Here is a 25,790-nt window from a genome sequence, read left to right on the forward strand (position 1 = left end):
CAATGGGTGAGCAAAAAGCGCTCTCTCTCTAGTACTTCAGTTCACCTTTCTCTGAGCATGTGTTCATATAGCAGCCATTTGTATTTCTCTTTTGAGAATTGCTAGTTTAACACTTACGCTGATTGTTTTATTGGCGGGGGTGGGGGGGTGGAGGGTCGAGGTGTTTATCCCCTTGCAGTTTGGGTATTTTGGCTTTATTTTTTCATGGAAAATTTTATATTGTTATGTAATAGTTTGTCGGTATTTTCCATTACTGCTTTTCTTTACTGGACTTTGTTTCTGGGTAAGATTTCCCCCACCCTAACCATGTACAGATAGACTATTACATTTTCCTCTCCTATTTTCTACACACACACATTTTATCTTTCTTTGCTTGCTGAGTGGTGCGAGGTGGAGGTCTTTTCCTTCCACATGACAGCCAGGCGTGCAGCAGTTGTCCTTTGCCCACTGACTGAAATGCCACCTCACATTGTTCATGTCATATATATTCAGAGAGATTTTTCCAATATGTCCATTTCTTTTTCTCTTGAGTTGGTTCTACTTTAAAATATTATAATGCAATTATTAAATTGCTGATATCATTTTTAAATTCTTTCCTTTCAGTTTATTATTTCCTGGAATTTCACTGTGTTCTTGAGGCAGGTGCTATCAAGTGTCTAATTCTGTTTCCTGTCGTAAATGTATGAATATCTCTTCTGTTCAGTTATTCTCTTCATTTATTTTTGCCTGGGCATTGTGTCTGACTCCTTTAAAGGAGCTTCTTCTGCCTTAAACTGGGTAAGTTTGTGTTATATGTCAGAGACCCAGGAGCTTAGACAAACACAGAGGAACAGGTGCACACGGGTGGACATTCGCTCGTGTCCAGTGTCTTCTGTTTGGTGACAAAAGAAGGTGGGAGCCAGCTTTCTCAGTCTCGTCTTACTTGGCCTGCTGTTGTTTTAGGACATGTGCTGTGGCTTTCCTCCCCATCTGCCCTTTCTGCTTTGCCCTTTGTGCCTGGAATCAACCAGCCCTGGTCTCCGAGGACAGTCATATCTGAACGTCACTGATCCTTTGCAGGAAGAATGCTCTGCATGCTGTCTGGGCATCCATGCTGCGCCCAGCCCTGGCCCCTGGTATAGGGGACATGAGCAGGGTTTACCCATATCTTTATTTTCTTTGAAAGGGAATTGGAGATACTAGTAAACCCTTAGTATTTTCTTTCCATATTTTCCACCTTATTCTCTACGTAGCAGAAATTCTTCAAAGCCTAGGGGGAGTAGATATTTTTCCGTAGTATCCAATACTGATGAAGGATTTTTATGATATATTTCTTGGGTTCTTATTGTTGGGGTTGGAGATTAAGATGCATGTGTTTACTAGTAGATTATCATCTTACCCTGTTTGTTTTTATTGTCATATGTATACTTATATTGAAATTCAAAAGTGAAAATCAAGACATTGTTTGACACCTGAGAGACCGAATACTTATTAATTTGTTTTCACTCTAGAGCTACAAACGTCTTTTAGATTTGTTTAGTGCATAACAATAAGAAACATTTTGAGAAAATTGCACTTCGGGCACAGGCATAGAGTGAGCAAAGGCACGAAGGCAGGACATAGAAGCAGCAGAACATCAGGTGGCGAAGTGTCTAGTTGGGAAGCTGGGAGGGATGTCAGTCTGTAACCCCGGAAAGGCCCGCACTGCGGGAAGGACCTGTGTGGACATGTGATTGACATGACATTCAGCTCCAGTTGTGAAGGTAGCAGTGGGGCAATGTGACATTTCCCAAACATAATTAACCTTTGAATACTTTAAAAGTAATTACTTATAAGAGCTCATGTGTTCTTGGATCAAAATAGATAACACAAAGTGGTGTCCTTTATGAGGAAGAAGTGCTGTAGTAAACCAACATTTATAGACTGTTCTATAACCAAACAAGGAGAGCAATGAATTAGAGATTAGGTAACATTTTTAAAAATGAAAGATACAGACATAATTGCATATATACATATATATATATGTACACACACACACACACACACACACACACATATATATATATGTATGTATGTATGTATATATTTAAATTATAATGGAAGATATATAAGGTAGACCAGCAGTCAGTGAGATGACATGGTGCATGGGGAATACATCTCCTGCCCTGTGTTCCTGCATAGATGACCTCATCTACAGCTGTCTGTCATTCTCAGGTATGGATTGCCACTTCCTAAGAGCATATTACTGCATAAAAATAAGAGCAACAAAATAAATATTGGTAGTATTTTTCTTAACTATATGTTAAATAAATTTATGTTTTTTAAGTGAGGAAGATACACCCTCTTTATCTTTAATTTTTATTTATTGCTTGATTTTAGTGAGACAGAGGAAGGGAGAGAGAGAAACATCAATTTGTTGTTCCACTTATTGATGCATTCATTTGGGTCTTGTGCCCTGACCAGGGATCAGACCCACAACCTTGGCATATCTGGATGACGCTTTAATCAACTGAGCTGCCTGGCCAGGGCTACGTTAAACAAATTTAAACAAGAAATACCATCAAAATTCTTTTTAGAAACCTTGTATGCCTCTCAGGACTTCCATGCATTATCAAAAATTTGAGAAAGACATGGCCACACAGCCAGATTTGCATTCCAGTTTCACCATGAGAAGCCGTTTTATCCTTGTCAAATTTTTCTTCTAAAATATCAGAGTTTTGCCTGGTTGGTGTGAGTCAGTGGTTGAGCATCAACCTATGAACCAGGAGGTCACTGTTTTGATTCCCAGTGAGGGCACATGCCCGTGTTGCCAGCTCAATCCCCAGTGAGGGGCATGCAGAAGGCAGCTGATCAATGATTCTCTCTCATCATTGATGTTTCTATCTCTCTCTCCCTCTCCCTTCCTCTCTGAACTCAATAAAAGTATATCTTAAAAAAATATCGGAGTTTTGTGGGAAATTCAATTAGATAATGTTTTTAAGACATGATACTTACTTTGGAGTTATGTCATATATGTATTTTCTTGTAGAAATTATTCATTATTGTCATAGTTCACCTGCTGGTGGTGGATGGAAACCCGCCTCCTCATTGTTGTTTTAAACATAGTCCCTAAGCAAGGGTAGCCATTTCAACTGAGATGCATCTGAAGAAAGAAGCTAACTGCTGTAAAAAACGAATGCATTAGGCTAATTGAAAGATGGTATATTTCTATTCAGCTGTATTTACAAAACACCTAAGCTGTATTTGGTGTTTTGGGTTGACCTTAAAACCTAACATCTGTCTTAGGAGTCATCAGCTAGCCTTGAACAAATGTTTACTCAAATAGTGGTACCTTGCAACTTCTCATTTAATGTATTTGCTGTAATACACCCACCTGTCTCTATGTTTAAATGTTTCTTAATATCTTTTATCCAATATAGAGTTCTCATTCTTCCTTGGAACAGTGGGAATGTAATACGGTTAACCCTTGAACAACACTGGTATTAGGGCAAAGTTGAGAATCTGCGAATTTTGACTCCCTTAAAACTTAACTACACATAGCCTACTGTTGACTGGAAGCCTTACCAATAACATGAACAGTTGATTAACACATCTTTTGTATGTATAGGTATTATATACTGTATTCTAACAATAAAGTAAAGCTAGAGAAAAAATTAAAATCATAAGGAGAAAACATATTTTTCTCTATACATACTTTTCTCTGTATTTATTGAAAACTAGAGGCCTGGTGCACAAAAATTTGTGCACTCGGGGGGGTCCCTCAGCCCGGCCTGTGCCCTCTCACAGTCGGGGACCCCTCAAGGGATGTCCACCTGCTGGTTTAAGACATCTAAGCTGGCAGTCAGACATCCCTCTGGCAGCCCGGCAGCCCTCGGGGGATGTCCACTTGCCAGCAGGGAGCAGGCCTAAGCTGCAATCGGACATCCTTAGCACTGCTGAGGAGGCAGGAGAGGCTCCCGCCACCACTACTGTGCTGGTAGCCGTCAGCCTGGCTTGTGGTTGAGCAGAGCTCCCCCTGTGGGAGTGCACTGACCACCAGGGGGCAGCTCCTGCATTGAGCATCTGCCCCCGGTGGTCAGTGTGTGTCATAGTGACCAGTCATTCCCAGTCGTTCTGCTGTTAGGGTCAATTTGCATATTACCCTTTTATTATATAGGATAGAGGCCTGGTGCACAGGTGGGGGCCGGCTGGCCATGCCCTGAAGGGTGTCCTGGATCAGGGTGGGGGTCCCTCTGGGGTGCCTGGCCAGCCTGGGTGAGGGGCTGAGGACTGTTTGCAGGCTGGCCAAACCCCCCAGTGGGGACCCTCACCCCATGAGGGTGTGGCCAGCCTGGGTGAGGGACTGAGGGCCATTTTCAGGCTGGCCATGCCCCCTGGCGACCCAAGCTCCCAGCCTCCATTTTTTCTTCTTTTTTTTTTTTTTTCCAGCACCTCCTTGAGCAGAGGCCAGTGGGCTGGAAGCAGGTATCTGGGATTTATTTATCTTCTATAATTGAAACTTTGTAGCCTTGAGCAGAGCCCAGGGCAGGCCAGGGCAGGCAGGAAGCTTGGCTTCCTCCATTGCTGGGGGCAACCCAAGCCTCCTGCTCGCTCCAGCTCCGTGGCCGCTGCCATCTTAGCTGGGTTAATTTGCATACTTGCTCCTGATTGGCTGGTGGGTGTAGCGGAGTGATGGAGTGATGGTTAATTTGCATCTTTCTCTTTTATTAGTGTAGGCAATCCATGTCTAACTGGACCTGTGCAATTCAAACCCATGATCAGGGGTCAAATCTACTTCATCTATTAATGGTGTTGTTACTGGTTGATCCCAAATAATTCTAAGGCAGACTGTTGTAATGAATTTCAAGCCTGTTTATGATTAAAATACTAATAACTATTCTTCAATTCAGGCTTTGTAAGTCTGCGCGCACGCACACACATGCACACACGTGCACACACACACACATCACTGTTATATAACACGGTTAGTATTTAGACCAGTAGCTTCTCTAATCCACTTAACCTGCAAAGTTTTCTCATACTGATGCTTATTGTTCTAGCCTGTGGACTGATTGGGTCGTTGGCTATCTGAAGGCACAGGGACTGGGAACTGTTCTTGAAGTCTTGCACTTTTCTAATAGAGTCTGAACGAGTTTTCTGACTTATCATTTGATGTTTTGAATCGCAGAGAAACTTGGATAATTGAAGGGAATACTTCAGTAGATATAGGGTTTTTATTTTGTCCTTATTATCAAGGAATGAAATGAAAATATATTTTTTAAATGATCTTCCTTTTAGGAGGAGTGCCCTAAGTTTCTACAAGGCCTTTTGGTAGCAAGTATTTTTAATTAAAAAAATTTTTTCAATTGCAGTTTACATTCAATTTTATTTTGTATTGGTTTCAGGTGTACAGTACAGTGGTTAGACAATCATATACTTTATAAAGTGGTCCCCTGATATTTCCAGTACCCAATTGGCACCATACATAATTATTACAATGTTGTTGACTATATTTCCTATGCTGTAATTTACAACCCCATATTTTATACCCACTAATCTGTACTTCTCAATCCCTTCACCTTGTTAACCCAGTCTCCCAACCCTCCTCCCCTCTGGCAACCATTAGTCTGTTTTCTGTATCTATTTATGTTTGTTTCTGTATTGTTTCTGTTTTGTTTGTTCCTTTATTTTGTTCATTAGATTCCACATATAAGTGAAGTTATATGGTATTTGTCTTTCTCTGACTGGCTTATTTCACTTAGCATAATATCCTGTAGGCCCATCCATGCTGTCACAACTGGTAAGATTTCATTCTTTTTTATGCCGAGTAATATTCTTTGGTAAATATGTACCACAGCTCATGTATTGATGGGCACTTGAGTTGCCTCCATAGCTTGGCTATTGTAAATAATGCTGCAGCCCTAACTGGTTTGGCTCAGTGGATAGAGCGTTGGCCTTCAGACTAAAGGGACCCAGGTTTGAGTCCAGTCAAGGGCACATGCCCAGGCTGCAGGCTCCTTCCCCAGTAGGGGGCGTACAGAAGGCAGCTAGTCAATGATTCTGTCTCATCATTGATGTTTCTATCCTTCTCCCTCCCTCTCTGAAATCAATAAAAACATATTTTAAAAAAATAATGATGCAATGAACATAGGGGTCACATTCTTTTGAATTGTTTTTTATTTTCTTCAGATATTTACCCAGAAGTGGAATTGCTATGCCATAAGACAGTTCCATTTTAAGTTTTTTAGGAAACTCCATACAGTTTTCCATAGTGGATGCACCAAACTGCATTCCCACCAGCAGTGCATGAGGGTTCCCTTTTCTCCACATCCTTGTCAGCACTTGTTTGTTGATTCTGACAGATGTGAGGTGATATCATTTAAAAATGGACAAAGGACCTAAATAGACACTTCTCCAAAGAGGACATACTGATGGCCAAGAGACATGAAAAGACTCTCAATGTCACTAATCATCAGAGAGATGCAAATTAAAACCATAATGAGTTGGCAGGTTATTTAAATGGATGGGTAAGAGGGTGGCCCGCTTTGTTTCTCACCTGCCTGAGAATGTCTGGATCAGAGATAAGAGATATTTTTTCTGATCATAACTAACCTGATGGTACTCTCTTTCTGTACATACACCACCTAATTTTATACTGTGTAACACAATGGGGAAAATAAAATAAGAAACCAAGCCCATTCCATAAAAAAAATTAAACCCAACCCTCTGCCAGTTTCTGAAATGCCTACTCTTTTCTTCCAAAGATGTCATAAGTTTACTGATTTTTTTTTCCACCCAAAAGAAGGGGCCATGGAGAGGAAGGTGTAGAGCAGTGTGATGTAAGTGTTTTAAGTTCTGTTTCACTTAAATTCATTCTGTTCACATTGATTGCAGATCTGCAAGGGAAAGCTTTGAGAATTAAGGACAAGTAAATTCAATTGCAGAAGCTTATGAGTAGCTAGATTCATTTAAAAAAAATATCAGCAAGTAGATATTTTAAACTTCCACTGACCTTATTACAATATACTCCTAGAAATATTCTTTTTGAGCCATTCTCATAAATTAGTCATCATCTTGCAAACAATTTGATATAATAAAAAGAGCAGTAGTTTAGGAAGTAGGAGATTGGGAGGTTGTTCCCAGGGAGATTAAATGACATGCTAACATCCGCTGGGTGAGGAAGCCGTGCGCTGGTTGAGGAAGCCGTGCGTGAGAGGGTTGAATCCGATGAGCTATCTCTAAAAGACTTCGATGAGTCTGTGCTTGAATTCAGAAACCACATTCAAAACTTGCCAGGAAAGCTTGGATGGGAATAGAAGCTTCGCCTTGTGCAGAATCGCAGTGTTACTTGTTCTAGAATACCGTTCCCGTCTGGCTCCTGGAGGGCAAATGGTGTAGGAGTCAGGATTCTGCTGTAATAGGTCATTGTCTGGCTGGTCAAGCAGGAAGGTATTAAATGGCTGCAGGATTGTTGGGAGGCTGAAGACAGATTCTAGCGGAGCTTCCAGGGGCAACTCCCCAAAGTCACAGCGCAGGACGGAGCGACCAGGGCTCTGCTACCTCACTGTGAAGGGGAGCCCTGAGCGTGGGGAGCCTGCCTGCAGGCGGCTCCGCTCTGCTGCAGCCTGCCTCAGCCCGAGGACCCCGTCCCTCTTCCCCAGCGCCGTCCACTCCAGGCCAGGCCACATCTTGCCGACTAGTGGACCCTAAATCACATCTGAAATCCTAGTTGCAGGGAGTCCTGAGGTGTCACCTTCCCAACCTTTGTGGTCCAGGTGGGGTCTGGGACACACGGACAAGCCAATTTACTGTTGTCACCATGGACAGTAAACTATTTATGATGAATAATATTTGTGTATTTTTTTTTACAGAATAGACTCACTTTTTTTTTTTATTTCTACATCTTAAAATACTATTTCTGGCCATTCCCAAGAAAACATCGCTGATAAAAATTGAGAGCAGCACCTACCTTATTTCCAAAGACACAAATAGTGCAGAACATGATTTCAAATGTGGGCTCTCCTTCCAGATCCGTGTATCTCCTCCACATCCGTTCTGTTCCCTTCCGCGTCTTTCCCCACGCACACCCTCCACCTTTGCGACTGACTTGCTCTTTGCCGTGCAGACCTGTGCGTGCAGAGTCGGAGCCCCAGGCTGATGCCCCCGGCCGCTGGCCCGGCATCTTTGCCAGCAGAGCCTCCGCAGCGCCTTTGGAGCCCGCGACCACCGTGAAGTCCCTTATCAAGTCCTTTGACTTGGGACACCCAGGTATTTAATCGTTTTGTTTTATAAGCAAAACTCAATTCAGACCAAGGCCCCAAATACCAAACCTGTCTCTACTCCGCACTGACCCCAAATTGGTGCAACCACAAGGGTTCTTCTAGATGAGCGGTTCTCAACCCTTGGGCGGTCGAACGACCCTTTCACAGGGGTCGCCTAAGACCATCCTGCATCTCAGATATTTACATTACGATTCATAACAGTAGCAACATTACAGTTATGAAGTAGCAACGAAAATAAGTTTATGGTTGGGTCACAACATGAGGAACTGTATTTAAAGGGCCCGAAGGTTGTGAACCACTGTTCTAGATCGTTCCAAAGGAAGCCTCTGTACAGGAAAGACATGCTGCAGCTGCCGTGAGCTGGCCATGGGCAGTCTCCCTCCCCACCTCCTTGCCTGCTCCTGCCTCCTCACCTTCCTTTTCCGCTCTGTCCATAAAAACCAGGCCACTGCTGTTTTATTTGCCTTCTGTGGTCTGCGGTCAGCCAGAGCCTTCACCTCCTAAGTGAGGCATTGCCTCCTGGGGGTCGGTGCGCTGGTTGGTGCCCTGGCCCGCCTCATCCTGCAACACGCATTTGGACTTTTCTGCACCTGGTCTTGTCTTACGTGCGACCCCCGTGCGATCTGTCATTCCTGATTTTGTACAGCCCACCTCTTTCTGGAAATGTCACCTTTATCCACTGTTATCCACATATAAGAAAAAATGTATATCTATACTCTATACATATAAAAATAACAACGTATTTCTTCACTTGACTCAAGAAATATGCTTATGATATTGGGAGACTGGAGTAATAGCTGATCGTAGGATGTTCCTAGTTATTTCTGTTAAAATAGTTTGCAGCCAAGTTAGATTAAGATTAGACTACAGATGTTGAAAGATAGGAAATCCCAGTGACTCACTCAGTCTATGAAGATGGGAAATGAATTAAAGGTGGTTTATGCAAGAATTTTCCTGTTCCTTATTGCATTGGGTCCTCATGTGTCCTGTGTCTAAGACCAACACCACTTAGTTCATTGCTGCCCTCACTCTCCACTTCAACACTCGTCCACAGGAAAAAGGAGAAAAGAGTAGACAGAATACTCTATAAACAGCATGGCATACATTTTTAATCACCAAAAAAGTAACAAATCAGGAACTATTATTTTTGATTTTGAACTCGCCGACATATAAATATTCCCATCTCTTGCAGGTGGAGCTGGACAGAATGTTTCTGTCCATAAGCCCCCCAGAAGCCCCTTGAGCGGAATACCAGTGAGGACGGCCCCAGCGGCCGCTGTTTCTCCAATGCAGGTATAGAAGAGGATTGCGTGTAGGTGGTGGTCTGTGTCAGCCAACAAAAGGGAGTAAAAACCAATTGGTTTATTTTTTGAGGCAGGTTAAACATTTTTAATAAACCTAAAGTAGTAATAGTTTAACTTTCTTTTTTTTAATATTTTTTTTTTTTTGGATTTCAGAGAGGAAGGAAGAGGGAGAGAGAATCATTTATCGTCTGCCTCCTGCACACCCACACTGGGGATCAAGCCCGCAACCTGGGCATGTGCCCAACCTAGAATCGAACCATGATCTTCTGGTTCATAGGTTGATGCTCAACCACTGAGCTATGCCGGGCGGGCAATACTAGTTTAATTTTAATTAAAATTTACACTTTTAATGCCTAATAAAGGTCCAAGAGAGACACTATAAACTTCATACAATTTTGGTAACTTTTTTTTCGCCGTAAGATGACACTTGAAGTTTTCAATTAAATGAAGATTGTAATTTTTACTAGAAATGAACATTGAACTAGATGTTTTTCTCAAAGAATTGTTTTTTCTAAAATACCCTCAGAAGGAATGTTTACAATTTATAAATTCGTAGGAGCTCACTATATGCAACCTACCATCTGTGCTGTTTTCTGATGGATTCAGACCAAAGCTTCTTGGCATTTTCTAAGACCGGGGTTTTTCTTTTATATGTGTTTGTTTGTTTGTTTATAAAAACACTTTTTAAAAAATAATTATTGTTGAAAGTATTACATATGTCCCCCATTTCCCCCCATTGACCCCTGACCCCCTCTGGCCCACCCCACCCCAGGCCTTCAGCACCCTATTGTCTGTGTCCATGGGCCATGCATATGTGCATACAAGGTCTTTAGTTGATTACCTCCCACCATCCACCCTCCCCCCGCCTTCCCTCTGAGATTCCGCACTCTGTTCCATGCTTCCCTGTCTCCGATCCACTCTGTTAATCAGTTTATTTTGTTACTTAGATTCTGCATATGAATGAGATCATGTGATACTTGTCTTTCTCTGACTGACTTATTTCACTTAGCATGATACTCTCCAGGTCCCTCCATGCTGTCTCAAAGGGTAAGAGATTCTTCTTTTTTACAGCTGCATAGTATTCCATGGTGTAAATGTACCACAGCTTTTATCCACTCATCTACTGATGGGCACTTGGGCAGTTTCCAGATCTTAGTTATTATAAATTGTGCTGCTATGAACATAGGGGTGCATACATTCTTTCTGATTGGTTTTTCGGGTTTCTTAGGATATAGTCACAGAAGTGGGATCACTGGGTCAAATGGCAGTTCCATCTTTAATTTTTGAGGAAACTCCATACTGTTTTCCACAGTGGCTGCACAGGTCTGCATTCCCACCAGCAGGGCACTAGGGTTCCCTTTTCTCCACATCCTCACCAGCACTTGTCATTTGTTGATTTGTTGATGGTAGCCATTCTGACAGGCGTGAGGTGATACCTCATTGTTATTTTAGTTTGCATCTCGCTGATGATCAGTGACTTTTACCATTTTTTCATGTCTCTTGGCCATCTGTATGTCCTCTTTGGAGAAGTGTCTATTTAGGTCCTTTGCCCATTTTTCAATTGGATTGTTTGTTATTCCTTTTGTTAAGTTGTATGAGTTCCTTATATATTTTGGATATTAACCCTTTATCAGATGCATCATTGCCAAATATTTCCTCCCATTCGGTGGGCTCCCTTTTCTTTTCTTTTTTTTTTTTTTTTTACAGAGAGGAAGGAAGAGGGATAGAGAGTTAGAAACATCGATGAGAGAGAAACATCGATCAGCTGCCTCCTGCACACCCTCCACCGGGGATGTGCCCACAACCAAGGTACATGCCCTTGACCGGAATCGAACCTGGGACCCTTCAGTCTGCAGGCCGATGCTCTATCCACTGAGCCAAACTGGGTAGGGCCCTTTTCATTTTGATGGTTTCTTTTGCTGTGCAGAAGCTTCTTATTTTGATGTAGTCCCATTTGTTTGTTTATCCCTAGTTTCCTTTGCCCTAGGAGATGTATCTGTAAACATATTTCTGTGAGAGGTGCCTGAGATTTTGCTGCCTATGGTTTCTTCTGGGATTTTTATGGTTCCCTAATTTACATTCAAATCTTTTATCCATTTTGAGTTTATTCTTGTGTGTGTTGCTGCTCTAGTTTCTTTTTCTTTTTTTTTTTTTTTGACTTGTATCTGTCCAATTTTCTCAAAACCATTTACTGAAGAGACTGTATTGACTCCACTGTATGCTCTTGCCTCCTTTGTCAAATATTAATTGGGGTCTCTGTTCTGTTCCATTCATCTATATGCCTATTCTTGTGCCAGTACCAGCCTGTTTTGAGTAAAGTGGCTTTGTAGTATAATTTGAAATCTGGCATTGTGATTCCTTCATCTTTGTTTTTCTTCTTCTTCAAAATTACTGCAGCTATTCTGGGTCTTTTTTTGATTCCATATAAGTTTTTGGAGTATTTGTTCTAGCACTGTGAAATATGCTGTTGGTATTTTAATAGGGATTGCATTGAATCTGTAGATTGCCTTGGGTATTATGGACATTTTAATGATGTTAATTATACCAGTCCATGAACATGGAATACTCTTTCACTTGTTTATATCTTCTTCTATCTCTATTTTCAACATCCTGTAGTTTTCCAACTACAAGTCTTTTACCTCCTTGGTTAAGTTTATTTCTAAGTATCTTACTTTTTTGTGGCATGGTAAATGGGATTTTATTTTTTTTAAGTTTCTCTTTCTGAGAATTCATTATCGTTGTATAAAAAAGACACCTATTTGTGGATGTTGATTTTATATTCTGCTTCATTGCTGAATTCCTTTATTAACTCTAGTGGTTTTTGGTAGAGTCTTTAGGATTTTTTATATAAATATCATGTCATCTGCGAATAATGAGAGTTTTACTTCCTCCTTTCCAATTTGGATGCCTTTTATTTCTTCTTCTTGCCTGATCGCTGTGGCTGGGACTTCCAGTACTATGTTGAATAAGAGTGGTGGAAGCAGACATCCCTGTCTTGTTCCTGTTCTTAGGAGAAATAGTTTTAGTTTTTGCCCACTGAGTATGATGTTGGCTGTAGGTTTGTCATATAGGCCTTTATCATGTTGAGATATGCTCCCTCTATTCCCATTTTGCTGAGAGTTTTTATCAAAAATGGGTGTTGGATTTTTTTGAATGCTTTTTCTGCATCTACTTGTTATGATCATGTGATTTTTGACTTTCAATTAGTTTATGTGATGTATCGCACTTGTTGATTTGCATTGTTTATTGAATATTGTACCAGCCTTGTATCCCTGGAATAAATCCCAGTTGGTCAAGGTGTATGATCTTTTCAATATATTGCTGGATCTGATTTGCTAATATTTTGTTGAGGATTTTAGCATCTGTGTTCATCAGGGATATTGGCCTGTAATTCTTTGTTTGTAGTGTCTTTATCTGGTTTTGGAATGAGGATAATGCTGGTCTCATTAAAGAAGCTTGGAAGTGTTCCTTCCTCTTTAAGACCAGGGCTTGTGATGTGATAAATAACATGCAGCACTCTGCTTTTCCTGCACTAAGATCGATGCTGTCATTAACAGGTACCCTTTCCTGGTGTCCTTAGTAGCTGTGCATATTGTTTAGGATCTTTTAAGGTTTTTTTTTGTTTTGTTTTTTACTTTTTGCCCTTTAAGATATATTCCACCACCTTATATATAAAACCAATAAAACAATTATTTATATTTTGATAATCATCAAATCTATTGAATCGTTGATCAGCTGCCTCCTGCATGTCCCCTACCGGGGATCAAGCCCACAGCCCAGGCATGTGCCCTGATTGGGAATGAAACGGTGACATAGGTCGACACTCAAACACTGAGCCATGCCAGCCAGGCTGCAATGGCCAGTTTGGTTCCATGGTTAGAGCCTTGCGCTGTAGTCCGAAGGGTCACTGGTTTGATTCCTGTTCAAGGGCATGTACCTCAGTTGCGGTGCATTCAGGAGGAAACCAATCGATGTGTCTCTGAGGTTGATGTTTCATTTTTTAAAAATATTTTTTTATTGATTTCATAGAGGAAAGGAAAGAGAGAGATAGAAACATCAATGATGAGAGAGAATCATTGATCAGCTGCCTCCTGCACACCTCCTACTAGGGATCGAGCCTGCAACCCAGGCATGTGCACTTGAGTGGAATCGAACCCAGGACCCTTCATTCCGAAGGCCGATGTTCTATCCACTGAGCCAAACCAGCCGGCATCGAGATTTCTTTCTCTCTCTGTTTCTCCTCCCTCCCTTCCATTCTCTAAAAAAAAAAAATTGATGAAAAAAATCTTCTGGTGAGGATTAAAATAGTAGTAGTAGTAGTAAAGGGAAAAGTGAAATATCTCCCTTTACCTTAGACCCAGAAATAACCACCATTTATGGCTTATTATATACCCTTCTAGATTTTTTTTAGCATAAAAGTGTGTGTGTGTGTGTGTGTGTGTGTGTGTGTAGAGAAAGTTTTGTAAATTGGAATACACTACACATTATTCAGATACTGGCTCATTTCACTTTGCCATTGGAATATAATCCTTAAGGGCAGAGATTTTTTATCTAGTTTGCTTGCTAGTATATCTCTCATCTAGAACACTGGCTAGCACATAGTTATATAGAAGAAGCTCAAGAAATATTTGTTTAATGAATGAAGGACTCTCAAAGACATCTTTAAAGTTTCAGTATTTGGGAAAATAATTCATTTTTTTAACATTTTTTAAAAATATATTTTATTGATTTTTTACAAAGAGAAAGGGAGAGGGATAGAGAGTTAGAAACATCCATGAGAGAGAAACATCGATCAGCTGCCTCCTACACACTCCCTACTGGGGATGTGCCCGCAACCACGGTACATGCCCTTGACTGGAATCGAACCCGTGACCCTTGAGTCTGCAGGCCGACTCTCTGTCCACTGAGCCAAACCGGTTAGGGCAAAATAATTCATTTTTAAGGCTACATTATATGCACCTATTTATTTAAACACACCTCTATTGATGGGCATTTAGCTTAATTTGTATTAAACTTATTAGTGAAATTCTTTTACAGATTTTTGCCCACTTAGGCAGGGGTCCTCAAACTTTGTAAACAGGGGGCCAGTTCACTGTCCCTCAGACTGGAGGGCCGGACTATAGTTTAAAAAAAACTATGAGCAAATTCCTATGCACACTGCACATATCTTATTTTGAAGTAAAAAAACAACACGGGAACAAATACAGTATTTGTATGTGCATGTGGCCCGCGGGCCGTAGTTTGAGGACCCCTGCTCTTAGGCTTTTTCTGTATAAAGAGTGTATCTCGATTAATTGTCGAATATCAGGAATCACTCTAGCTAGTGAGGCAGAAAGGAATTACCGGGAGGGCGGGAGGAGAAGGCCCTAGTCTGCACTGAGCTTCCGGGAAGGGTTCCCAGGGTGCCTCTTTTCCTGAGTGCTTGCCTAGGACTGTCGTTTCTGTCAAGATCTAGGGTCAGCGTTAGGGCACACCTGCACCGCTGCATCCTTGTCCGCGTAGCAGGTACGGTTCCCAGGTTCCTTCACGGTGTACCAGGGGCAGGATTTCCTGCTTTAAGACTGAAAACATTTCATGGTATGTAGATACCACATTTTCTTCCCCCCACCGTACTTTTATTGGAAACAAAAGCGAAAAGCTGAGTGGCAGATTGTCAGAAAACTTGGCTGAGCTAGTGGTTGCTCCTATGCCGGGGAGGCTGTCTCCTCCCCTTGAATTTAGTCTAGCTCTTTGACTTGCTTTGGTCGGCAGAATGGAGCAGAGTGATTTTGTGTAGCTTATGGACAGAAGCCTCAGAAAGCTTTGCAGTACCCGCTTTTACCCTCTTGGATAGCAAAAAAGTCAGGTGTACCCGAGAGGGTAGCCTCGTGCGTGGAGAGAGGCCGTGGAGGAAGAGGCCACAGAGAAAAAGCGGGATGCCCTGCGCCACGCCCTCGCAGCCACTGCCCGGGGGTCCTGGGGGTCAAGTCCTTGCTGAACTGCCCTTGTCAGAAGCACATGTAGCCAAGAAGAGCCGTTCCTGCCACCCCTGCTCCAATTGCAGAATTATGAGCAAATCGTGGTGTTTAACAATTATGTTATGGTAATTGAAATAGTTTGTTTTAAATTGAAACAGTCGATTCATATAGTACCTCCTTAATGAAACTGGGTAAACGCCACATTTTTAATCCATTCACCTGTTGGTGGACATTCAGGTTGTTTTCACCTCTTGGCTAGTGTGAATAATGCTGCCAGGAACCTGCCGTGCAGGTGTCTCTTCAAGATCCTATTTTCAGTAATTTTGGATATATATCCAGAAGTGAGATTGCTGGGTCATATGGCAGTTCTGTTCTTTTTAAATCCTCACCCAAGGATATGTTTATTGATTTTTTTCTAGAGAGAGGAAGAGAAAGAGAGAAACATTGATGTGAGAGAGAAACATCAATCGGGGATCGAACCTGCAACCTAGGTAGTGTCCTGACCAGGAATTGCCCCTGCAATCTTTTTGGTGTACAGGACAATGCGCCAACCAACTGAACGCCCCACGGGGCTGGTAGGTCTGTTTTTAATGATTTTAGGAACTTCCCTATTCTTTTCCATTGTGGCTGCACCATTTTACTTACCCACCTACAGAGGGTTATAGTTTTTCCACATTTTGCCAACACTTGTTATTTTCTGTTCTTTTGTTATTGTTTTATAATGACCATGCTAACAGGTGTGAGATGATATCTCATTATAGTTTTGATTTGTATTTCCCTGATAATTAGTGATGTTGAGCATCTTTTCATATATCTGTTGGCCATTAAGAAACAGTGTTTTTACACATATCCTTGAATATGCATAGAATATTCCAGGAAGATATTCACAAAGCTGATTAATAATGATTACACCTGCCTAGTCAGTGTGGCTCAGTGTTTGAGCATTGACCCATGAATCAAGAAGTCACAGTTGGATTCCCGGTTAGGGCACGTGCCTGGGTTGCAGGCTCGATCCCTAGTGTGGGTTGTACAGGAGGCAGCCAATCAGTGATTCTCATCATTGATATTTCTCTCACTCCATCTCCTTTCCTCTCTCTAAAATCAATAAAAACTTTTTAAAAAAATAAAATAATGATTACCCCCCAGGGAGAGGAACAGGGAAGGCAGACTTCCTTTTAGCTCTGTGTCTGCTCTGGACCTTTTGAGGATCATGCCAAGTGCGTTTATTATCTTTTCACACCAATACGTTGTTGTAAAAGCTCCTCCTGGTGATTCGGATGAGCTTGAGAACCCGTGTACGTACATGTGTGCACACCTGGCCTGAGCTGGTCCTGATGTCACAAGTTCACCTGTGCTGCTGTGCCCTTTGGTTTTGTAGAGGCACTCAACCTACAGCGGCGTTCGCCCAGCCAGCAAAGGAGTGGCCCCGCGCTTGGACCTTCCCGACCTGCCCCTCTCAGGTAAATCGTCTTCAACGTGATCACTTACTTTTTTGTGGGGTTCACTTTTCTTAGCATGAACCGAGCTTAGAAAAATAGTCCGTGGCGTTTATTCCAGACAATTTCAAGCTCTCAGGGGGTGTGATGAAGGGTGAGAACCTGCTTCCTGCACAGTGCCCTTCTCCCTGTCATGGCTCCGGGGCAGCGTCCGGCTGGGGGAGCTGTGTGTGTGTGTGTGTGTGTGTGTGTGTGTGTGTGTGTGTTTGTTATATACTGAATCTCAGGAAAATAAAGTATTTTAAGAAAAAACTTAGATCTGATTCTGACAGTCTATTGCTTCCATAATTTCTAAAATATGATTTTTGAGATATTTTTGTCTTTGAGAATAATCCTCATCCACGTATTATTGAAAGTCACATCTTGACAAGGAAGTGCTGGTTGTAGCTGTAGTCCTCAGTGTCACATGTTCACTCCTGCTATGCCTCCCCCGCTGAAAGCCACGCAGAGTTACGGGGCACACAGTTACAGGGGACTCAGTTACGGGGCACACGGTTACAGGGGACTCAGTTACGGGGCACACGTTACAGGGCACTCAGTTACGGGGCACACGGTTACGGGGCACACGGTTACGGGCACTCGGTTATGGGGCAACGGTTACAGGGCACTCAGTGTTATCGGGCACACGTTACGGGGCACACGGTACAGGCACCGGTTAAGGGGCACACGGTTACGGGGCACACGGTACAAGGGCACTCGGTTACGGGGCACACGGTTACAGGGCATTCAGTTACGGACACACGGTTACGGGCACTCGGTTACGGGGCACACGGTTACGGGCACTCCGGTTTAGCAGGGCACACGGTTACAGGGCACTCGGTTACGGCACACTTTAACAGGGCACTCAGTTACGGGGCACTCAGTTACGGGACACACGGTTACGGGCACCATTACAGGACACACGTTACGGGCACTCGGTTACGGGGCACACGGTTACAGGGCACTCGGTTACGGGCACTCGGTTACGGGGCACACGGTTACAGGGCACTCGGTTACGGGCACTCAGTTACAGGGCACACGGTTAACATGGTTACGGGGCACTCGGTTACGGGGCACATGGTTACGGGGCACACGGTTACAGGGCACTCGGTTACGGGGCACACGGTTACGGGGACTTGGTTACAGGGCACACGGTCACGGGGCACAGTTAAGGGCACACGGTTACGGGACACTCGGTTACGGGGCACACAGTTACGGGGCACTCAGTTATGGGGCACTCAGTTATGGGGCAGTTACAGGGCACATGGTTATGGGGCACGGTTATGTGGCACTCAGTTATGGGGCACGGTTACGGGGCAGTCAGTTATGGGGCACAGTTACGGGGCACTCGGTTACGGGGCACTCAGGTACAGGGGACCCAGGAGTGGGACTGCTGGGTTTGAGCCCGGCACTGCCACCTGCAGCCTGGCTGTGGCCATGTTATGCCACCTCTGTGCGGTGCTCCCTCCTCTCCAGAGTGCAGAGAAGGCTGTCTGCCCAGTAGACGGCTGCAAGGGGTGATTGGACTTGGCCCCGGGGCCTAGTGCTGCAGCACGGTCGCTCTTGTCACCGGGCCCACTGTCTCTGCACATCGGCTCACCTGCAGGACAGAGACCTTAGCAGCATGTGAAGGTTGTCCAGACTACACACCTGAGCCATTTATCTCTGTGTCTGCCTGGCCACTGTTGTGAGGAAGCAAAAATGACAAGAACACTAACTGGCTATTTCCTAGTGCCTGTCGGAAGCAGAGAAAGCTAAATATCGGATCGCATAGGTAGAAGTCCTTTGCTCTTAAGTTAAGATAGAACTTCTGTAACATGGTGTGAATAAAAGTGCATTCCTACTGCACTTCTTTTGGATCATGGTCACACGTGGACAGATTTAATTCTGAAAATAGTTGTTTTTATGAGATAAGTTTCACTCTTTGTAAGTTCTTTTACCTTACTGCCTTATTTTTTCCCTTCTGAGTTCTGTTTTCTTGTTCATGGAATTAAGGATTTTAGACTGAGATAAATACTGACACCGAGAATTTCAGGTTACCTGGGCCTGTGCGCTGCACTGACATGTGAGAGACCCAGCCCTATGGAGACAGGGCCACACTGATTTTAAACGGCTCCAGGACCAGGATGCGAGTTTTCCTCATTTTCTCCCCCAGTGTGGTCTTTCGGTCATGAGGCTGGTGATTGCTCTGATTCACAGCTTCATAAAGAAATGATAAAGGTTTACAAAGGATTTCGCTTCATAGTAATGATGCCAGGAAGAAGGAAATGGTGACCAAGGACCAGTGGGTAGTCCAAGGTTGGCAAAGTGAGAAAAACAGAGAAGGGGTGAGTGAGGCACAGAGCAGGTTGTTATTCCTTTGCCAACCGAGTGACCCTCCGAGGAATGGAGGGAGGTCAAAGCAGAGCACTGGGCGCCTGCCGGCTTGCCTTCTGCACGCGCTGAGCAGTGTGACGGGAGCAGCTTGCCTGCTGGCACAGTGCTGGGCGTCATAGGCACGTGTGGCTTTGACTGTGGTAAATACCTATGACATAGCATTTATTATCTTAACCATTTCAAGTGTAGTAGGTGAGCTTTTGGTCACAATATTTGTGTCTTTTCCATTCTTCCAGCCTTAAAATTCCCGTTTGTGTAGAGAAAGCCTTCTAATTGACCAGGTAAATGCTGACGCTGAGACCACAGCAGCCATTGCCTCCGAGTGACTAGTTCGTTGGCAACGCCCCGCTCCCCACCTGGCAACGCCCCGCTCCCCACCTGACACTGTCTGCCCCACCTGGCACTGTCTGCTGGGTGCTTCTGTTTACTATCCGAGAAGGATTACACGTGAAAATTGCTTGCTTTCAGGCTGGACAACACTGAGTCATCAGAAACTGTAGTAATGGGATTAATGTGTGTTTTTGTTGTTTTCTTTAGTGGTGTAAACACTGTTTTTCCCTGCTCTTCCAACTCCCCATAATTGGAGGCTGTTAGGTGTACGAATAGTATTTTCTTCCACGACTATTTAAGGTGCCCGAGGAGGTGACTGAGGGCTCGCCTGTGGCACTGAGCAGGTTGCTTCATTCTCTGAGCTCCCCTTTCCTTTGTAAATACAAACTAGACAGCCCAGAACAGGGGTGGGCAAACTTTTTGACTCGATGGCCACAATGGGTTCTTAAACTGGACCGGAGGGCTGGAACAAAAGCATGGATGGAGTGTTTGTGTGAACTAATATAAATTCAAAGTAAACATCATTACATAAAAGGGTACAGTCTTTTTTTTCAATAGTTTTATTCATTTCAAACGGGCCGAATCCGGCCCGCGGGCCGTAGTTTGCCCACGGCTGGCCCAGAATGTTCTCCTGCCAGATGCCTTGGGGCCCATTAAGAAATGCCAGCTGGAATCAGCCTGCTTTGTTACCTGTTTTGACTCAGACAAATGTGACAGCCGAGAGGAGCCTGAAAAGACTTCCTTTTGCTTCTTTTTAGAAAGTCAGGCTTTTTCTCCTGTGAAATAATTATCGTTCTTGGTTCCCAGCTCTGCCTGCTGCCACCTGTGACCTGATGGTCCCTTAGGCACCTTCCCACCAGCCCCCTCTCCGATGCCCATCAGTGAAAACGGAGTACCGGCCTCAAGGACAGAGCTGGCTTCGTGGGCATTGACCTGTGCAGTGGCACGGGCTCTTAATAAGGGCGCAGGCCCAGTGCTCTGGTGCGTCTTGAAATTCTGAATGATTTCTAAAAGGGGATAATTTGGCATTAGTCCCTTTGAATTATATAGTCATCCCTGCCGGAGCAGTCCTTTCCAGAAAATATCACTTCCCTATTTGCATTTTTATTGCTTATCCAGAAACTATATCTGTTATCTATTCGTATTGGGAATAAAAGGAGAATTGTAGTGTACAAACTCAGGTACCACGTTTTAAAAAGTGCGATGACCAGTCAGACCCTGTCCTTCGGGAGTAGTGATCGTGTTGTTGTGCACACAGGTCTTCTAAAGGGAAGAACTGACGACCTGAAGCCAGACCCTTACCTCCGCAAAAGCCCCTCCCTGGAGTCGCTGAGCAGACCCCCGGCCCTGGGCTTCGGAAGCACGAGGCTGCTGAGCACGTCCACCGGGGGCTTGAGGCCACACAGCAAACTCAGGTACCACGTTATAAACTGAGAAATCAGATAGACAGTGGGCCGATGCCCTTGGGTCTTCCTTCGTTTATGCCTTTTGTTATAGAATTTACCAGGCAATCAAAAAATACACAGGAGTACCCAGAGATACAGGAAAACCCCATTTATATCCAGATGTACTAGTACTGTGACTCAGGGGAGCCTGTTTCCAAATTCTGAGCAAACCAATATGGAGGAAGTTTTCTTTTATACCTTTTGGCTTCTTTGTCCTCCAAATAAGGATCAGACTTCCGGACCTTTCACGGGCTTTGCAAAAAGCCCCATGTGTTGGGATGACGCCAGCACTGATAACCCCCTCTGGGGGTTGTATATGGTTCATGGTTTATGGCCTCTGTAAAATCTAAGTATTTAGGTAAATAGGTCTTGCAAGACCAGATAATTAGAGAAGGGGCAGTGACTAGATTATAGGCTAACAGGAATGTGCATTAAGGATATTGATTAACTAGGTACAGAGTCAGGCTGCTAGCTCCCTCCCCCCCCCCAAAAAATGTCTTATTTTCCTCATCATCCCCCACCCCCCTTGATCCTCAAGCTGATTTTCAGCCTTGGGGATTCAATAGAAGACTCAAAGCTAGTGAGTATGGTGTTCAGCAACTTGAGTTTTTTTCATTTTTATTGCCCAACGGATTGTGCTGGCAGTCCAGAGATCTGGTCTGGAGTAACATCCGAGGCTTCAGGGCTTATTGATTCTCTCTATTAGCTGTTCTAAAACCTGTTGGCTTTCTTAGAGGAAGGGAGAGGGAGTCTATACAGGTTTCTTCATTTTTGGCTTCAGTTGGAGTGGTGAGAAGCACGTCATTCCTCATCACTTAATGGTCACTGTACTTCTACACATATTTCCTGGATGAAAACAGTTAAGACCCAGTGCCTGCCTTCAGCAAGGGAGAGGCTCTGCACAATAGGTGCAGAGTGACGTGAGGGCTGTGGGACAAGGAGCTAGCTGGTGCTCGGTGCTGCTGTTGGACCAGGAAATCGGGGAGAGGAAGCAGCAGTTCTGCCGGCGCCTGCAGGGGTCCGCGTTCTGGCACAAGCCGGGACGTGGTGTTAGTCAGTGAGACTGGACCACGGCTGCAGTGGTTGGGGAGTCAGGCACGTGTGTGGTAGGCTTTCCGCCAGTATGGGCTGGGAGGTGCGTCCTTAGGACGTCACACCAGGAAAGGCTGATGGGAGCCACAGTGCAAAGGCCAGCATCAGGTGCTGGCACTCGTTTTGGTAAAGCAGTGGGAGCCACCAGGCGTGTGGAGGTCTGGCTTTGATGTGTGTAGTGGTAGTGGGACAGTAAACAGTGGCTGCAAGTAATGGGAGGGGTATTGCTAAGGCTGTTTAGCGGGTGCTTCAGTGGGAGGTGAGGGCTGTAGTGGCCGATAGAGTGGGCAGAGACCGCCGGGTGGGCACGAAAGGCTGTCTTTGCTATCACAAATCTGCCACCGCCTCCCCTCCGTCATGTCCTGCTTCTCCACGTGGAGTCAGCCTCTGGAACACTGAGTGCTTCCTGTGCAGCCGTGTCAGACACCTCCACGTGGGTCCACATTCCACCCGTCTCTGGTTCTCCTCAAGCTAGGCCCCCGCCCCGCCCCCCCATGTGCAGAATGTCCCTGCCCCTCAGTCAGCAAAGCCTGTTCTTCCTCTGCCTTTGCAGCTTGATGGAGGCACTTCTGATGCCGCCAAGGTTCCAGCCACAGGGTGTGCCTTTGGCCTTGAACTCCTGAGCACCTCCCCTTCCAGGGCAAACTGTGCATGAGGTTTCACTAACCACCTGGGGGCATCAGCACCCCCTTTCTTCGCCTGAGGCATCTCCCACTCATTTGGGTGTTTAATTCACTGTGCATAGCAGCATGCCTTTGCCCTTATTAAGACTGTAATTTAGTGGATCTTAAATTCTTTGTGTTACATTTTTATGTCATTCTCAACTTCTTGTGTTGTGGTACACCCTTAGCATTTCACTCAATAAATAGGTAGATATTAAAAATAGGTAGATAGGGGAGAACCAAGATGGCGGCATAGGTTAACGCCGGAGATTGCTGCCTCGAACAACCAATTCAAGGGTACACCTAAAAGACAGAACGGACATCATCCAGAACCACAGGAAGGCTGGCTGAGGGGAAATTCTACAACTAGGAGGAAAGAGAATATCATACCCAGACTCAGAGGAGGCACAGTGCTGAAGTGAAATGCTCAGGTGCAGAGTGCACGCGGAGCGGGCTGGCGGCAGAGGGCGCGGTTGTTGTTTTCAATCGGGAGGGAGTTTCAGACTCTGAGCTCCAGATCCGGGCGAGTCTCTAGGGACCCAGACTCAAACGGAGAAGCGGGACTGTCTGGCTTTGGTCGGAACTCGAAAGCAGCTTTCTCTCCAAGGTTTGCAGCGGTTGCTGGGACTCTGTGAGGCAGAGCCCCTAGGGACGGAACTGAGAGCAGCCATAACTGCTAGCTCAGCCCGCCCTGTTTGATCCTGTGCAACCCGACCCACCCAAGCCCTGCACAGAGCCATTTGCCAGATAGCCTCAGGCAAAGGCTAGATTAGCACCTCCCCAGAGGACAGAAGTTTTCCCACTGCAGACACAGCTGACTCTCACAGCCAGTTGGCTTGGAGGTCAAATCCCCCCAGTATTAACTACAACAATCAAGGCTTAACTACAACAAGACTGCGCACAAAGACCACCAGGGGGTGCACCAAGAAAGCATAAAAAAATGCAGAGACAAAGAAACAGGACAAAATTGTCAATGGAAGATATAGAGTTCAGAACCACACTTTTAAGGTCTCTCAAGAACTGTCTAGAAGCTGCCGATAAACTTAATGAGATCTACAAGAAATCTAATGAGACCCTCGATGTTATGATAAAGAACCAACTAGAAATTAAGCATACACTGACTGAAATAAAGAATACTATACAGACTCCCAACAGCAGACCAGAGGAGCGCAAGAATCAAGTCAAAGATTTGAAATGCGAAGAAGCAAAAAACACCCACCCGGAAAAGCAAAATGAAAAAAGAATCCGAAAATACGAAGATAGTGTAAGGAGCCTCTGGGACAGCTTCAAGCGTACCAACATCAGAATTATAGGGGTGCCAGAAGATGAGAGAGAGCAAGATATTGAAAACCTATTTGAAGAAATAATGACAGAAAACTTCCCCCACCTGGTGAAAGAAATAGACTTACAGGTCCTGGAAGTGCAAAGAACCCCAAACAAAAGGAATCCAAAGAGGACCACACCAAGACACATCATCATTAAAATGCCAAGAGCAAAAGACAAAGAGAGAATCCTTAAAGCAGCAAGAGAAAGAAACTCAGTTACCTACAAGGGAATACCCATACGACTGTCAGCTGATTTCTCAACAGAAACTTTGCAGGCCAGAAGGGAGTGGCAAGAAATATTCAAAGTGATGAATACCAAGAACCTACAACCAAGATTACTTTATCCAGCAAAGCTATCATTCAGAAGTGAAGGTCCAGATAAAGAGCTTCACAGATAAGGAAAAGCTAAAGGAGTTCATCACCACCAAACCAGTATTATATGAAATGCTGAAAGGTATCCTTTAAGAAGAGGAAGAAGAAGAAAAAGGTAAAGATACAAATTATGAACAACAAATATGCATCTATCAACAAGTGAATCTAAGAATCAAGTGAATAAATAATCTGGTGATCATAATAGAATCAGGGACATAGAAAGGGAACGGACTGACTATTCTTGGTGGGGAAAGGGGTGTGGGAGATGCGGGAAGAGACTGGACAAAAATCGTGCACCTATGGATGAGGACAGTGGGTGGGGAGTGAGGGCGGAGGGTGGGGCGGGAACTGGGAGGAGGGGAGTTATGGGGGGAAAAAAGAGGAACAAATGCAATAATCTGGACAATAAAGATTTAATTAAAAAAAAAATAGGTAGATAGCTCGGCTGGTATGGATCAATGGTTGAGAGTCGACCTATGAACCAGGAGGTCACAATTCAATTCCTGGTCAGGGCACATGCCCAGGTTTGGAACTCGATCCCCAGCAGGGGACATGCAGGAGGCAGCCAATCAATGATTCTCTCTCATCATTGATGTTTCTATTTCTCTCTCCCTCTCTCTTCCTCTCTGAAATCAATAATAAAAAAAAAAAATTATAAAAATCAAACAAACAAAAGAATAGGTAGGTAGATGAGTATACAGAATTGGCTATCTTAGGAGTAATGGCTTTTTAACAGACATTGCAACTACCATTATTAATATTATAAAAGGATTTTTTGAAAGTCTGAGTAAGTTCAGCTCTTGCCATATCTTTGGGTGTAGTCATTATTTTGGCCCCAATAAATGAAGGCATATCATTCAGAGGTTTAATTTAAAGCTCCAGGTATTAAATGTCAGTCTTGTTTATGTGCAAGAGATTGAGATAATCAAAACAGGTTTTAAGGACCAAAATTAGTGCTATTCTGAAATGGGTCTTTTATACTTTATTTTATTTTTTTCCAGTTGCTCTTTTCTTTGTGCCAGAACTGCATACAAAAAGGCTGTTTGTGTATTAATATGCTATTTTTACTATACCCTTAATCGTGAAAGCTTAAATTAGTGAAATTAATTAGTTACTTATTTTTATATTCATGTCACTGAGACAAACCAATGGCAGGATACAAATTACCTTGGAAGTTCTCATCCTATTAGTAATTTTTTTTGCAATCTTATC

The 25,790-nt window shown here is 43.9% G+C and overlaps 1 protein-coding gene across 13 annotated transcripts in view; it reads left to right on the top strand.

Annotated features, from left to right (window-relative positions):
• Positions 1 to 25,790, top strand: part of SPECC1 (sperm antigen with calponin homology and coiled-coil domains 1) — a 249,111-nt gene that overhangs the window by 180,928 nt on the left and 42,393 nt on the right. For 11 of the 13 annotated variants that reach the window (XM_036296313.1, XM_036296312.1, XM_036296308.1 and 8 more), the window contains exons 8-11: positions 8,084 to 8,226; positions 9,433 to 9,533; positions 16,880 to 16,961; positions 20,941 to 21,097. In XM_036296313.1, coding sequence (XP_036152206.1) covers positions 8,084 to 8,226; positions 9,433 to 9,533; positions 16,880 to 16,961; positions 20,941 to 21,097 — 483 coding nt within the window. Of the gene's footprint in view, positions 1 to 8,083; positions 8,227 to 9,432; positions 9,534 to 10,553; positions 10,592 to 16,879; positions 16,962 to 20,940; positions 21,098 to 25,790 lie in introns of those variants that run through there. The other 2 variants (XM_036296320.1, XM_036296321.1) reach the window with 2 other exon arrangements.

The sequence above is a fragment of the Myotis myotis genome, unplaced genomic scaffold (assembly GCF_014108235.1).
Source record: "Myotis myotis isolate mMyoMyo1 unplaced genomic scaffold, mMyoMyo1.p scaffold_m19_p_29, whole genome shotgun sequence".
In the NCBI taxonomy this organism is placed as follows: Eukaryota; Metazoa; Chordata; class Mammalia; order Chiroptera; family Vespertilionidae; genus Myotis; species Myotis myotis.